The following is a 16482-nucleotide window of genomic DNA, read 5'->3' as shown; positions in this document are numbered from 1 at the left end:
CAATTGAGTTATGTTAGAGCAGTGAAAGAGTGAGGGTGGGGAGACTACTTGGGAATTGTGCGGTAGTCTATGAATGGTAATGGAAGCCTGAATGAAGGGTGATGGAAGTCGATTGGTAATGGAAAGAAGGGAACAACACTGGGGTAAAATAACTTAGGACTTGGCATCCCACCAGATGTATGTAGGTAAAGTGAAAGGGAGTAACCAAAATGAAACGCATCTTAAGCATTGCTCCCTAGAACAGGATTTATAATTTCGACTATAAATAGTTGAAAGTAACCATGCTTTTCTAGTTCTGCCAAACCATGACACTGTATCACCAAAGGAAGAAACAGCATCAAGAGAAAAGATGGTGCTGGTAAGGGTCAAGATTCAAAAAACAACCAGGATACCAACAAAGCACAGCACCAAAACCCGTACAGATCACACATCCACAAATTCACTGGACTGCACCCAGCTCGCTTCTAAGAAGTGTGAATTTATCTGTTTGTATTTTATATTTCAGCAAAGGAAAATAATTATTAGCATAGAAGTGAATTGTTTTTCTTTTTAATTAAAAGAGACTAATTAAATAATTAAATATTAATTAAATTAATTAAAACATGCTATAGGTTTTGTCTTTTTGCAGATTAACTCTTTGGCCAAATTTATACCACATAAAAAAATAGGATACTTTATAACTTGGACAATCTCACAACATTTTAAATCATTTCAGATATAAAAGATAATTCCTTCAGCCGATCACGGAGTTCTAGCGTAACCAGCATTGATAAAGAATCCCGAGAAGCCATCTCTGCTCTTCATTTCTGTGAAACTTTTACTCGAAAGGCAGATTCATCTCCTTCCCCATGTTTATGGGTTGGTACTACTCTGGGAACAGTGCTTGTCATTGCACTGAACCTTCCACCTGGAGGAGAGCAAAGACTTCTTCAGCCAGTCATTGTGTCTCCAAGTGGTATGTATGCTTTCACGCTGTACTTACGTTAAAGATCAGACTTTTAGTAGAAGCCCTTGTTCTTCGTTTTGGGATTGATCTAAGAATTCTAAGTGGAGAAATTTAGTCTTGTGTTTTTAGCGACAGAATACATGGAATAAAGTTCCAGAAAATCATGTATTTATACAGCCGTTCTGGTCTTGCTGCTTTTTTTTTTCCCCTTAAGTCTAGAATCATGTCTATAATGATTACTATGTAAGAAAATGAAAAACAAAACAAAACAAAACAAAAAAAACCTGTTCTTCTAATGCATTGTAGGATACCTTAAAATACTGTGTTCTGTAAGCAAAAGGATGGTACCGTAGTTAGGAGAAAAAGCAAAAAGCATTTTCTAAAACATCATACAGTTGGCTATTTTTAATCTCTAAATGTGAACTCTTAAAATAGGTTATTTTTCTCCTTTGAACTATTAGGAAAAGCTGACTTAATAGCAAATTTTAAGAAGAAAATATTTATGATCTTCATATGTTGAAAATGAGATTGAATTTCATCAAATGTATGTGAAATCTGAAAGACCTGGAAATAACCGAGAAACCTGGTTTTTATTACTAATTTATGCTGATTTAGATAGAAAAAAACATGATTGAGCTCATTAGTGTATCCCTTGTTTATACAGTGGACTTTAACATTACTTGAAATTTAAAACATAATTTTGATTTTAATGATAATTTGTAAAATACCAAAGAAATAGTTTGATTTACTCATTCAACTCAATAAATATTTGAGTATATTCTATATGCTTCACTGTTAGAAAAGGTTCCATAATGATAATCTTCTTACTAATCTTGTTTCTTATTAGTAAACAACAAATATCTGTATAGGAAGAAAACCTGGAAAGAGAAACCACTTAAAGAATTTTAAGTACTCTAGTAGTCATATTAAAAACGTTTAAAAAATGAAATTAATTTTCATAACACTTTAGCCTAATGTATCCAAAATGCTATCATTTCAACATGTAATCAGTATTTTTAAGTTGTTAAGGTATTTTACTTTTAACTTTTTTTGTACTAAGTCTTCAGAACCGGCACGTGTGTGTTTGATTCTCAGAGTGTGCCACCGTGTGGACAGGCCGCATTTCAAGGACTTTGTGGCCACGGTGTCTGCCATAGTAATGCAGCTCTAGGTGTCACCTGCCTGCTCTCACACTAGTTGGTAGTACACTTGCCAGATAGGAGAGAAGACATAGCTCCAGACATACCGTGTGTCTGTTCGGGGCATGTAGTTCTGATATCATTTTCCAGATTCAGCTACATGCTTGAAGATTGAATCCCTTCAGGAAGCCAGTGTACAATTCCAGTCTCATGTCCATTCTGTGTGTTTTTGAGTGTCTCCTGTGTGTCAGAGTTGGAGTAAATACATTTGCTGTGGCGATTCAAGTAGTTGTTACTTACGTATTTTAGGTACTATACTGAGGTTGAAAGGAGCGATCCTGAGAATGGCATTCCTGGATACCACAGGCTGCTTAGTACCACCTGCATATGAATCCTGGAGAGAACACAATGTTCCTGAAGAAAAAGATGAAAAGGAGAAATCAAAGAAACGACGGCCTGTCTCCGTATCCCCCTCCTCTTCTCAGGAAATTTGTGAAAACCAGTACGCAGTGATATGTTCTGAAAAGCAAGCAAAAGTCATCTCACTGCCATCTCAGAACTGCGCTTACAAGCAAAACATTACAGAGACCTCGTTTGTGCTTCGTGGAGACATCGTAGCATTGAATAACAGTATCTGCCTTGCCTGTTTTTGCGCCAACGGACATATTATGACTTTTAGGTGAGTTACACATTTTCCTAAAACACAAATAGAGCATATACACCCTTAAAACATAACATTACAGAGTTATATTCTGTTGAAATGAAACGCTTTTGTTTACGGTCTTATACACTGAGAATTTATTGTTATTCACTTAATTGTGAACAACTTTATGAGGAATACAAATCAATTTTATCTCCCTCTCAAGTATACTAAATCATCAGGTTTGCAGGATCCTGCCATTTTTGTCTTCTATAATACTCTGTTCAAGTCGAAAACCTACTCTGTTATTTTTTTGAATTCCAGTTAGTGAACGTACAGTGTTCTGTTAGTTTCAGGTGTGCACCCTGGTAGTTCAACACTTCCATACGTTACCTGATACTCCTCATGACTAGTGTACTTCTTCATCACCGTCACCTATTTCACCCTTCCCCTGACCCCACTCCCATCTGGTAACCATCAGTTTGTTCTCTGTAATTAAGAGTCTGTTTCTTGATTGGTCTCTCTCATTCTTATTTTTTCCTATTGCTTGTTTGTTTTGTTTCTTAAATTCCACACGAGAGTGAAATCATATGGTATTTGTCTTTCTCTGACTTATTTCACTTAGCATTGTACTCTCTAGTTCTGTCCATGTCCTTGCAAATGACAAGTCTTGATTCTTTTTTATGGCTGAATAATATTTGTGTGTGTGTGTGTGTGTGTAGAATATTTGGAAGAAGATGTGGATCTTCTTTATTCCATTCATCAGTCAATAGACACATGGGCCGCCTCCATATCTTGCTGCTGTAAATAATGCTACTGTAAACATAGGGGTGCACGTATCCCTTTGAATTGGTGTTCTCCTATTCTTTGGGTAAATACCCACTTGTGCAGTTGCTGGATCATAAGGTAGTTCTAGTTTAACCTTTTGAGGACCCTCCATACTGTTTTCCAAAACCTACCTTGTTTCTTATTAATGACTTTTCAATATTTTTCTCAAGTTTGCCTAGTTTAAGACCTCTACTGGATGTGTATTACTTGCCCCTCACCAACATGCGGATAGCCAGAACATTCTGCTTCACCAACAATGGACAAGCATTATATCTTGTTTCACCTACAGAGATCCAGAGACTGACTTACAGTCAAGAGACCTGTGAAAATCTTCAGGTAAATAACAAAAATATCGCTATAATCTCTTCAGAGGTGAAATACTCTGTAAGGTCCCTTATTTTTGTTCATCTCTTACACTCTCAGGAGTATACAAATGAACTTGCATAGGAAAATTCAAAGCCTGACTTTCAGACCATATGCTTTGAGACTTGTTATAAAGTATCTTCATCAGATTCTTGTTACAAGAGGGACTTCTCTCATTGATCGGTATTTTTTCTCTCCAGTGATGGCAAAGAAATATGAAATGTTATATACATTTTATACACACTCTCCACGTATAATAAATATCTATTATACGCAGGAAAATCTTTTTGAAGGAAGTAGGTTAATGTGAAAATAATTATGTCTGTTTTATGGCTAATCGTGTCATCCCTTCTTATATACTCTATTCACAAGGATATATATACGTAAAAGAAAAAATAAATGCCTTATGTGCTTGCATATACAGTTGACCCTTGAACAAGGTGTGTTTGAACCACACAGGTCCACTTAAATACACAGATTTTTTCGATAAATACAGTATAGTAGTGCAAATGTATTTTCTTTGCCTCATGGTTTTAACATTTTCTTTCCTCTAGCTTACTTCAGTCTAAGGATATAGTATGTAATATAATACGTAAAATATGTGCTAACCCACTGTTGATGTTGTCAGTAAAACTTCTGGTCCATAGTACACTATTAGCAAAGTTTTGGGGGATTCAAAAGTTTTACGTGGATTTTTGACTGTACGTGGCAGTTGGCAGTTGATCCTTCACACTGTTCAGGGGTCAACTGTATATTAGAAATGACCAGTCTAGAGGCGCCTGGGGGGCTTAGATGGTTAAGTGTCCAACATGTGATTTCAGCTCAGGTCATGACGTCGTTGTTCATGAGACTGAGCCCCACATCTGGCTCTGCGCTGACAGCACAGAGCCTTTTTTGGGATTCTCTCTCTCTCCCTCTCTGTCTGTCCCTCCCCTATTTGTGCACACTCATGGGTGCACTCTCTCAAAATAAACATTTTTAAAAATGATCCATCTAGTTTCACATTTTAAAATAAAAATGCTATTGAAATACTGAGCTAAAATATTATTTGATATTTAGAGGAAACCCTTATATAAGGGAACTTTTCTTTTTAAGGGAACTTTATAATGTAAGATTTTACAATTAATTAGCCCTGTTTTATTTATTTGTAAGTTTAAATTTGTGGCTTTTTTCGAATATGAGCTTTAGAGTCAAGACTGAATTTAAGTCCCATTCTTGATAATAATTACACAATTATATGACCTTGGACAGGTTACTTACTGCCTCTAAGCCTCATCATCTTTAAAAATAGGATTACAGGGGCGCCTGGATGGCTCAGTTGGTGAAGCGTGTGACTTCGGCTCAGGTCATGATCTCGCGGTTTGTGAGTTCACGCCCCATGTCGGGCTCTGTGCCGACAGCTCAGAGCCTGAAGCCTGCTTCGGATTCTGTGTCTCCCTCTCTCTCTGCCCCTCCCCTAGGGGCTCATGTTCTGTCTCTCTCTGTCTCAAAAATAAATAAAACATCAAAAAAATTTTTAATAGGATTACAAAGAATATGGGGTGAGTTAAAGAAGACAGTGCACATAAAGGGCTTAGCATCGTGCTTGATAAAGAGTTGGTGCTGTCAGATGTTAGTATTTTTCAGTAAGCTAGACTGTCCTGGAAATGTCCTTCTAATGATATTATAAACCTTGAGAGTGAAATAGAATTACATATATGACATTTTAGATATAAATTTCCATTCACATTTGGGTGGAGTTGTTTTTATAAAGATTTCTCGGTTTCTGAACTAAACTCTTGCTTTTCCTGGGATAGGTAAAATTTTTCTTTAGTTTTCTTTCACTAGTAAAATTGTTACAGTATTAAGTACAATATTAATTCAATGGACAATTGCATATATTCCTAATTCATTTTCATCTGAAGTGTGGCCTTAATTCAACTATTCAAAATTTTAGACTTCATCACTTTTTGGGAATCAAATCTATTCTTTGGTCAGTGTTTTATTTCAGTAAAAATCAGTAACAGCTGCAGTAAACTTTACCCATTTACTTTTTAATGAAATGGTCATTTAGTAGTACACTCAATTTATTTTAATAACTATCTGCTGTCTGCCTTCATGATATAAATGAAATAAATGAACTCTAAGCAGTTTGTGATAGAATGTTCTCTTTGGACATTATTGACATTTTATTTACTTCTGTGTTTTCAGTGCTTAAAAATAATGCTTTGGTAAAAGTCTGATTTAAATACCATGAACTTTATAAACACTAATCCTTGGTTTCCAGAATGCCCTAATACATTGTGCATTCATTTTGCTTTAACCAAAAAAATAAAGAAGATGCCTACAAACATTAATGGAGTTTCCAGCCCACAGGGAATAATAGGGACCAGAGTAATAACCCTCCTGCCTAAAGCCACCCAAAAAGAGCAGACATAAACACGAAACAACAGTTTTCACAATCCTGGGCATTAAGCAGTGGAGGAAAGTAATCCGCGAGAAACAAGAAACAAAGAAGTGCTCCAGCTTTAATGCCTTGATAGAGGTTTCAGAGCATGGCATAGAGGGAAGGTACTGAGGTGGAGTCTGAACAACTTCCCATGTAGAGGAGACAGAACCAAGAGTCTGGGAAGACCAAGTAAGTTAAGAGTTCTTAGAAGACAGTACCAGAGAGGAGAGAGCTGTATATAGAGAGAACCCTGGTCCACTGAGAGTACTCAGTAGAGTATTATCGAGCACATGCACGTGGATAAACTCTCCGGCCTGGGAAAGAACCATCTGAAAGGAGGGGAGAATTAGAGGGAATTGTGCCTGGTCCCAGGGCCAGAAACAAGTGTCCGTTCTCAACAGCCAAGCTATAAAAGTTTATAATTCATGAATGTGTTAGTTTCCCGGAGCTGCTATAACAAATCACCACAAACTTGGTGGCCAAAAACAACATAAATTTATTCTCTCACACTTTGGGAAGTCAGAAATCTGAAATAATTTTCACTAAGCCAACATCAAGGTGTAGAGAGGGTCATTTTTCTTTTGAGTGTCGGACTCTTTTTTATTTTTTTAATTTTGTTTAATGTTTATTTTATTTTTTGAGAGAGAGAGACATAGCATGCTAGCAGGTGAGGGGCAGAGAGAGAGACACACACACAGAATTTGAAACAGGCTCCAGGTTCTGAGTTGTCAGGACAGAGCCCAACATGGGGCTTGAGCTCACAAACCGAGAGATCTTGACCTGAGCCGAAGTCAGACACTTAACCTACTCAGCCACCGCGGTGCCCCTAGGATTAGAACCTGATATTTTAGATGGCCGTTATATTCAGACTACTTCAGTGAGCAATTAGGTAGAGTACTCAGGGTGGTCCAGGCTCATTATTTGAAGAATAATTAGCCTTAAAATAATCACTGCTTGAGACCTGCCTAACAAATCATAAAAGGAAAACCCAAAAGGATCGAAATGTTTCCTAGTATCCCAGAATGAAGCTGAAGATGACTTAGAGAAATGAAAGATATCTAGTACTTAACAAGATAAAAATCAAAAGGTCTGGCATCCAGTCAAATCAATAAGAAAATATCCATGAGAAGAATCAATCTTTAAAAGAAACCAAACCAGAACTGACACAAACATTAGAATTAGTACAGAAGGGCATCAAACCAGTTATAATATTTCACATATTCAAAAAGTTAAGTGGAAACATGGAAGGTACAGAAGACAAAATCAATCTTCTAGAGATGAAAACTGTAGTTTTTGAGATGAAAAAATATACTGGTTGGGATTAACAACAGGTTAGACAATGCAGAAGAAAAGATTAAGTAACTTGAAAACATAGCAGTAGAAAAAACAACTGAGTGTTTAATTTTTTTTTTTTTTTACATTTATTTATTTTTGAGAGACAGAGTAAGCACGCGAGCAGGGGAGGGGAAAAGAGAGAAGGAGACACAGAATCCGAAGCAACCTCCAGGCTTTGAGCAAGCAGTCAGCACAGAGCCCGACGCCGGGCTCAAACCCACAAACCATGAGATCATGACCTGAGCCGAAGTCACACACTTAATCGACTGAGCCACCCAGGTGCCCCAAAGCAACTGAGTATTTAAACTTGACAAATTTGTAGCACTAAACCACTTATATTAAAAAAAAAACAAAAAAACAAAAAAAACATCAAATCAGTGACCTCAGTTTCCACTATAAGAAACTGGAAAGGAAAAGCAACTTAAACCCAAAGTAAGCACAAGAAAGAAAATAATAAATATCCAAGTGGAAAATAGTAAACAGAAGTAGAAACAAGGAAACAGTAGAAAAACATCAATAAAACTAAAACTTGATCTCTAAAACCAATAAAATTGATCTCAGGCCAGTCGATTATTAAGAGAGAAGTTACAAATTACCAGTGTCAAGAATGAGAGAAGTGGCATTACTATATTCTACAAATATTAAAATGGGTAATAAATATTATGAACAACTTTATGCCAATTAACTCAAAAACTTAGATGAAACAGACAAATTCCTGGAGAGACACAAATTACCAAAGATCACTAAAAAAAAAAAAAAAAAAAACAAAAATAGATAACCTGAAGAATATCTATTGGAATAATTGAGAAGAAAATTGCAGGCCCAGATGGCTTCACTAGTGATTTCTGTCAACATTTTTAGGAGTAAAAAATACCAGTTCTACACAAAACTCAAAACTCAAAGTGGAAAAATCCTTCCATACTCATTCTAGAAGCTACAATTAACATGATATGAAAAATTGATATACATTACAAGAAAATTCTATATAGACCAATATACTTCACAAATACAGGTTTAAAAATTCTAAACAAAATTTTAACAAACCGAATCCAACAGTATTTCGAAGGATAATTCTGGTCATAATTCATCATGACCAAGTGGGATTTATCCCAGGAATGTAAAATTGTCTTTAACATTTGTAAATCAATCAGTGTAATTTCATCATATTAGTAAGCTAGCAGCAATTGACAAAATCCAACATCCATGTCTTAATTAAAAGAAGAAAAACCTCAGCAAAGAAGGAATAAAAGGGAGCTTAAAGGACGTCTAGGGAAAATCTACAGCTAACATTATATTTAGTGATGAGATACTGAATTATTTTTTCTTAAAATCAGGAGCTAGAAAAGGATGCTCACTCTCAAAACTTCTATTCATTATTGTATTTAAGGTTCTAGCCAGTGCATTCAGGCCAGAAAAAGGAAGAAAAGGCATCTCAGTTGGAAAGGAAAAGTAAGCCTGCTGTTACTCATAGATGACATGATCATCTATCTAGGAAATCTATCCAAAAGCCTACTAGAAATAATGAGTGAGTTTGACAGGGATGCAGGGTATGAGATCAATATGCAAAAAAAAAAAAAAAAAAAAAAAAAAAAAAATTCTATACTAGCAATGGGCATTGGGAAATTGACATTTAAAAAGCACCATCTATAATAGCAACAAAAAATATGAACTACACTGGGATAAATCTGACAAAAAATATCAAAGACCTGTACATTGAAGATCACAAAACACTGAAAGAAATTTTTAATGACATGAATAAATTGAAATATGTACTTTGTTCATAGGTCAGAAAATTCAATATTGTTAAAATACCAGTTTTCCCAAAATTGATCTATATTGAGGCAATCTCAAACAAAATACCAGTAGGATTTTTTTTATAAGAATTGATAAGTTTATTCTAAAATTCCTATAGAGATTCATGGGACCTAGAATAGGCAAAACAACTCTGAAAAAGAATAAAGTTGAAGGACTTATACCACCTGGTTTTAGGAGTTATAATGCTACGGTGATAAAAAGAACATGATACTGACATCAAATTAGATAAATGGATCAATGTAACAGAATATAGAGTTCAGAAATAAACCCTCATATATATGGACAATTGATTTTTGATGAAGGCAATACACCTGAGAAAGGAGTGCCTTTCCAACAAATTATGCTGGAAAAATTGGAAATTAAAATAAAAAAAAAGAACTTTAATTCGTGCCTCACAATATATACAGCATTTGATTCAAAATGAATCATAGACTTACATGTAAATTCTAAAACTATACAACTTTTAAAAGGAATATAAGAGAAGATTTTTGTTAACTTGGGTTAGGCAAAGATTTCTTAACTACAACACCAGACTCACTGCCCATAAAAGAACAAATTGACAACTTCAACAAAATGTAAAACTTCTGCTCTTCAATGACATTTAAGAAATAAAAAGATAAGCCACAAGCTGGAAGAAAGCCTTGACAAAACATATATCCATAAGGGACTTAAATCCAGAATATGTAAAAGATTCTGTAAAAGTCCTCAGAAAGTAGATAAAACAACCCAATAAAAACATGGGCAAAGTATTTGAACAGATGCTTCACCATGAAAAGATGTTCAATATTCTTAGGCCTTACAGAACTGCAAATTATAACCACAATGAGACACCATTAAACACTTACTAGAAAGGCTGTAAAAAGAATACCATGCCACGTTCTCACAAGGATGTAAAAGGTCTACACTGCTTCAGTACACCCACTTTGGAAGACAGTTTCTTAAAAAGTTAAACATTCATAATAAACATTTAAAAACCAAAGACCCAGCCATTCTGCTCTTAGTTTTTTAACTCAAGAGAAAAGGAAATTATATTCATAGCTATTTTATTTGCACTAGCCAGAAAACCAGAAACTACCCAAGTGTCCATCAACAGATGAATGAAAAATCAAATTATAGTATATCCATACAGTAGAATACAACTCCACAATAAAAAAAAAAAGTGAACTGTTGATAACACTATTATGAATGAATCTAACAATAGTTAATTTACTGTTACTAGATGTAGAAAGATATCATAGGAAATACAAACCTAATTTAGATTTCACCAGCATCACTAGAAATTAAAATTAATCATTCTAAATAGTAAATTTAATCATAGGTAAATCCTTACTTTTTTTAATAATTGTTTTTAAGTTCATTTATTTATTTTGAGAGAGACAGAACGTGAGCAGGGGAGGAGCAGAGAGAGAAACAGAATCTCAAGCAGGCTCTGCAGGGTCAGCATGGAGACTGACAAGGGGCCTTGAACTTACAAAACTGAGATCATGACCTGACCTAAGCCAAAATCAAGAGTCAGAAGTTCAACCGACTGAACCATCCAACTTCCCCAGTAAAATCCTTATTTAAGCACAAGCAAAAAATCTACAGATACTATTTAATAGTTTTGTAATACATACTTTTTTGATATCAGTGTTTCTCCCCAAATCTTAATACTGAGACTGCAGACTCTAAGAAATCCCTATTAACCTTCCTTTAAAGATAATCTATTCATATTGTTGATCTCTTGATAAGTAATTTCTGTATTTTATAATTTGTTTCATCTTTAATTGTGTGAAAGGAGTTTTTTCTCTAATTTTAGTGTTTATATCATTGAGTGTCTACTCTTGGCCCTTTATATGTTGTTCATTATCTTTAATCTTGATAACATTCCTGAGGGTAAGTGTTATTATCTTTTCTTTTTAAAGTTGAGGAAACCAGTTCTTTGAGAGATTGATTTGCATAAGATTCCTCTGTGAGTAAAAGGCAGAGATGAGAATCAAACCCAAGTCTATGTGGTTCCAAAGTTTATACTGGTTCCAGACAGTCATTTCTCCACTATAAGTGACTCTTCATTTATAACTATAATCTGTTTGTTTTTTTTATATTTCTTTATATTTATCAAATTGTAAGCTTATTAAGCACCAAATAAATTCAGAATTCTAAACCATAATTTTAAAATAAACTTTAAAATGCATATTTTTATACTGTCACTCATTTTATGTCATATTACTCTTGATTTAGCATAAAAGACACTCAAATGGTAGCTGTTTGCCATTTTTTGTTGTATCAATTTAATAAATATAGTTTAAATGGGAATCTGTATAGCACAGTATAAAAATGATTGGAAATCACCTTTGTTATATCATCTAATATAAATTTGAATTAAATAATCATTATCCGTTTCTACGGTGAGTTTTAACAAGTTTGTTTTGTTTGTTTTTTTGTTTTTTTTTTAATTTTTTTTTTCAACGTTTTTTGTTTTTTTTTTTGGGGGGGGGGACAGAGAGAGACAGAGCATGAACGGGGGAGGGGCAGAGAGAGAGGGAGACACAGAATCGGAAACAGGCTCCAGGCTCTGAGCCATCAGCCCAGAGCCCGATGCGGGGCTCGAACCCACGGACCGCGAGATCGTGACCTGGCTGAAGTCGGACGCTTAACCGACTGCGCCACCCAGGCGCCCCAACAAGTTTGTTTTATTGACTAAAGGAAATTTTACATTCCAGTTGTACTCCACTTTGTAGAAATTTGGAGGAAAGAAAACTAAAATGTATACGTTTCAATCCACTTCAACATTGTAGGTGAAACTGTGTTATATAGTGTTAACAGTTCTCTCTTCCATTTATAATCTGGTTGGAGAGACAATATTAATATGAATATGTTTAAAAGTAAAGTCTTTGGACATTCATCGTTAACTTTCTTAGCCCAGCCCTAAGGAAATCAAAAAATACATACTTCATTTTCAACTATAATAGTGTAAAATCAGATACAGCAGAACTCCTACCTGGAACCAATAATGTACTTGTCTTTTTTATCATAGCTACTTCTCATCAGTGGGCAGAAGTGCAGCCTCCAAAGTTCACTATAGTTTTATTTTGCTTTTAAAGCTTCCCGGAGCTGCCTTATAAATAATGTTGCTGCTTTCCTTCTTTTATAGAACTTCCTCTTCCCTCTCTATTTATCTACAAAATCATTAATATGTCAGCAACCTTTCTTGTCTCCTGAGGTAGTTTTACCATTTCTGTGCTCTGAAGAGTAGTGACAGTAATTTCAGACAAGGCAGAAAGAAGCCTTTCAATCTCCCTACCAGAATTCTGGAGTTCCAGGTGTATGTTGGCATAATTCTTTTCCTGGGCTATATTTATGAAAACAGAAGTTGATGTGTCTTTCTAAGTTATTAATTTTCTGACTCAGCTGAAAGTGATAATTCCAAAATCATGTATCATCATTACACTAAACTTCTCATCTTACTAGTAGCTTTTCTTCTTTCTAATGTAGGAAGACCTAATTATTAATCCAGTTATCAATTCTTGATATTAAGAATTAAGGGATAATGTTGTCATAAAGATTGGAATCCTCTTACAGTTTAAGCAGGAATATCATCTTTGCTTGAAGTGTGATGAAAATAATCTAGACAAAGTAGCAAACAGCAAGTTCATTTTAGTCAATTTAGTCTTAACTGTTTGACTAAGTATGTACTAGATCTGATCACTTGAAATATGCTCATTAATTGTTTCTGAATCTCAACAGGTAATGTTATAAGCTTAAGTTGCAGAATTTGCAGTGATGGTTTTGTGAATTATAGTTTAGTCTCCCTGTAACTTTACCAATTACAATTTGTTTTGATTTTAAAGGAGATGTTGGGCGAACTCTTCACTCCTGTAGAAACACCTGAAGCACCAAACAGGGGATTCTTTAAAGGCTTATTCGGAGGTGGTGCACAATCTCTTGATAGAGAAGAACTGTGTAAGTTGACTGATTTAATTTGGATATTATATCTGTAAAACTGAAGCATTCAAGCCATGTAGGCTTTTCTTACATGCATAAATTATGTTCACCTTTTTCTCTTTGTCACAACAGTTAATATATCCATGTTTTTAGCAAAAGGACATTTTTTTTTTTTTGGTCATTCTAACCAGTATCGGGAATATATTGCTCAGGGAACCAAGATCAGAATAGGTTTGGGTGGTTAAAAATGAGTATTCACAACTTAATGAATAATTTAGAAAGGATTTTCTTTATTTTCATTAAATATGATCTTTTATTATTTCAATTCTATTATTAACTTTATTTGGTGACCTTAACTTTGAAAAAGTGTTTTACCTAAACATTTATCTTAGGAAACCTCTAGTACTATTCTCATTGCAGTAAAAAGTTACTTAAAATAGCAAAATCTCATTCATTTATTACCTTCCACATAATTGGCACAGAGTAGAAATTGGTCCTTGAATGAGCTAATGAATCCTTGAATGTTTGACCTTTCTTTCAAATAGCTGTTATCTATCCTTATTTTTTTTCCTTTTATTCTCTTTCTGTTTTGCAAAGATACGTTAGAATTTTCCTTTTGTGCTTGCTTGACTAATTAGAAAAACTATAAGATTAAATATCATTAAGTTGCAGTGCAGTGCAATTTAACTTTCAGGACTTCTCCAGGTGATTGATCAATCATCTTGGTGCTGGGAATCAGTCAGTTTTAGTTCATTGTGAAAAATGAAGACTGTTCTTCAAGCTATGGGCAGCTGATAATTTGGAATAACAGTCTCACTTTGTGATAGAGTAACACAAAATTTTAAAAATGTATTTTTTTTAATTCTTTAAAATATCAAAGAGCTAATGGTATAGTAAAGAACACTATTCATAGGGAAGGATGGGAACCCAGAGTGCTGAACCTAAAAAACTGAAGCCAATCTTCCTCTGGAGTGCTTTGCTAATCTGAAGCAGGAGGCTGAGATACTAAACTGTGTTCATATGAGCTAGGCAGGCTCCTAGAACAGACAAGGATGGGATCTTTTTTTTTTCCCTTTTTTTACAGTTTTTACTTTCAATTTTTTTTAATTCAAATTTTAGTTAGTATATAGTGCAATATTGGTTTCAGAAGTAGAATTCAGTGGGTGCCTGGGTGGCTCAGTCAGTAGAGAGTCTGATTCTTGATTTCAGCTCCAAGTCATGCTCTCAGTTTCGTGGGTTCAAGCCCCACATCGAGTTCTGCACTGGCAGCACAGAACCTGCTTGAGTTTCTCCCTCACTCTCTCCCTCCCCTGCTCACAGTCTCTCTGTCTCCCTCAAAACAAATAAATTTTTAAAAAATAAAAAATAAAAGAATTCAGTGATTCATCACTTACATACAACACCCTCTGCTCATCACAACAAGTGTCTTCCTTAATACCCATCACCCATCTAGCCCATCTCCCACCCATGTCCCTCCATCAACTCTCAGTTTGTTTTCTGTCCTTAAGAGTCCCTTGTGGTTTTTTTTCCCTTTCTTCTCTTCCCCTCTTTCCCGTATGTTCAGCTGTTTTGTTTCACATCAGTAAAAATTATATATTTGTCTTTCTCTGAAAGATTTATTTCACTTAGTATAATACATTCTAGTTCCATCCAAATCATTGCAAATGGCAAGATTTCATTCTTTTTGATGACTGGGTAATATTATATATATATATATATATACGTACATATATGTGTATATATATATATACACATATATATATGTATATGTATATACATATATATATGTATACACACACACACACACACACACACACACACACCATGTCTTCTTTATCCATTCATCAGTCAATGGACATTTGGGCTGTCTCCATAGTTTGGCTATTGTTGATAATGCTGCTGTATAAACATTGGGGTTCATGTGCCCCTTCAAATCTGTATTTTTGTATCCTTTGGGTAAATACATAATAGTGCAATTGCTAGATTGTAGAGTAGTTCTATTTTTAGTTTTTTTGAGGAACCTCCACACTGTTCTCCAGAGTGGTTGCACCAGTTTGTATTCCCACCAGCAGTGCAAGAGGATGAAGATGTGGAGAAAGGGGGATCAACACCTGTTGCTTCTTGTGTGATTCATTTTAGTCATTCTGACAGATGTGAGGTGGTATCTCATCATGGTTTTGGTTTCTATTTCTCTGATTATGAGTGATATTGAGCATCTTTTCATGTGTCTGTTAGCCATCTGGATGTCTTCTTTGGAAAAGTGTCTATTCATGTCTTCTGCCCATGTCTTAACTGGGTTACTTGTTTTTTGGTTGTTGATTTTGATAAGTTCTTTATAGATTTTGGATACTAATACTTCATAGATACGTTGTTTGCAAACATTTCCTGTTCTGTAGGCTGCCTTTTACTTTTGTTGATTGTTTCTTCACTGTGCAGAAGCTTTTTATCTTGATGAAGTCCTCATAGTTCATGTTTGCTTTCATTTCCCTTGCCTTCAGCGACATGTCTCGTAAAAAGTGCTACGGCCTAGGTGAAAGAGGTTGCTGCCTGTGTTACTCTCTAGATTTTGATTGTTTCCTGGCTTACATTTAGGTCTTTCATCCATTTAAAATTTATTTTTGTGTATGTAAGAGAAGGTGATCTAGTTTCATTCTTCTGCATGTTGCTGTCCAGTGTTCTCAGCACCATTTGGTGAAGAGACTATCTTTTTTCCATTGGATATTCTTTCCTGCTTTGTCAAAGATGAGTTGATTATATAGTTGTGGGTCCATTTGTGGGTTTTCTTTTCTGTTGCATTGATCTATGTGTCTGTTTTTGTGCTAGTACCATATTGTCTTGATGACTACAGCTTAGTAACATAGCTTGAAATCTGGAATTGTGATGCCTCCAGTTTTGTTTTTCTTTTTGAGGATTGCTTTCGTTATTTGGGGTCTTTTCTGGTTCCATACAAATTCTAGGATTGTTTGATCTAGCTCTGCAATAAATGCTGGTGGTATTTTGATAGGGATTGCTTTAAATGTGTAGATTGATTTGAGTAGTATAGACATTTTAACAGTGTTCTTCC

General features: G+C 34.9%; 1 protein-coding gene across 1 annotated transcript in view; it reads left to right on the top strand.

The window, feature by feature from the left end:
• The window catches only part of STXBP5 (syntaxin binding protein 5), a 170574-nt gene that overhangs the window by 134833 nt on the left and 19259 nt on the right, over positions 1 to 16482 (top strand). The window contains exons 23-26 of the mRNA XM_040448625.1: positions 716 to 955; positions 2395 to 2764; positions 3724 to 3889; positions 13325 to 13436. Of these exons, the coding sequence (XP_040304559.1) occupies positions 716 to 955; positions 2395 to 2764; positions 3724 to 3889; positions 13325 to 13436 (888 nt within the window). The remainder of the gene's footprint in view (positions 1 to 715; positions 956 to 2394; positions 2765 to 3723; positions 3890 to 13324; positions 13437 to 16482) is intronic.

This window comes from Herpailurus yagouaroundi, unplaced genomic scaffold (assembly GCF_014898765.1).
Source record: "Herpailurus yagouaroundi ecotype Mexico unplaced genomic scaffold, PumYag 198, whole genome shotgun sequence".
In the NCBI taxonomy this organism is placed as follows: domain Eukaryota; kingdom Metazoa; phylum Chordata; class Mammalia; order Carnivora; family Felidae; genus Herpailurus; species Herpailurus yagouaroundi.
This window is presented reverse-complemented; position numbering and strand designations above follow the sequence as displayed.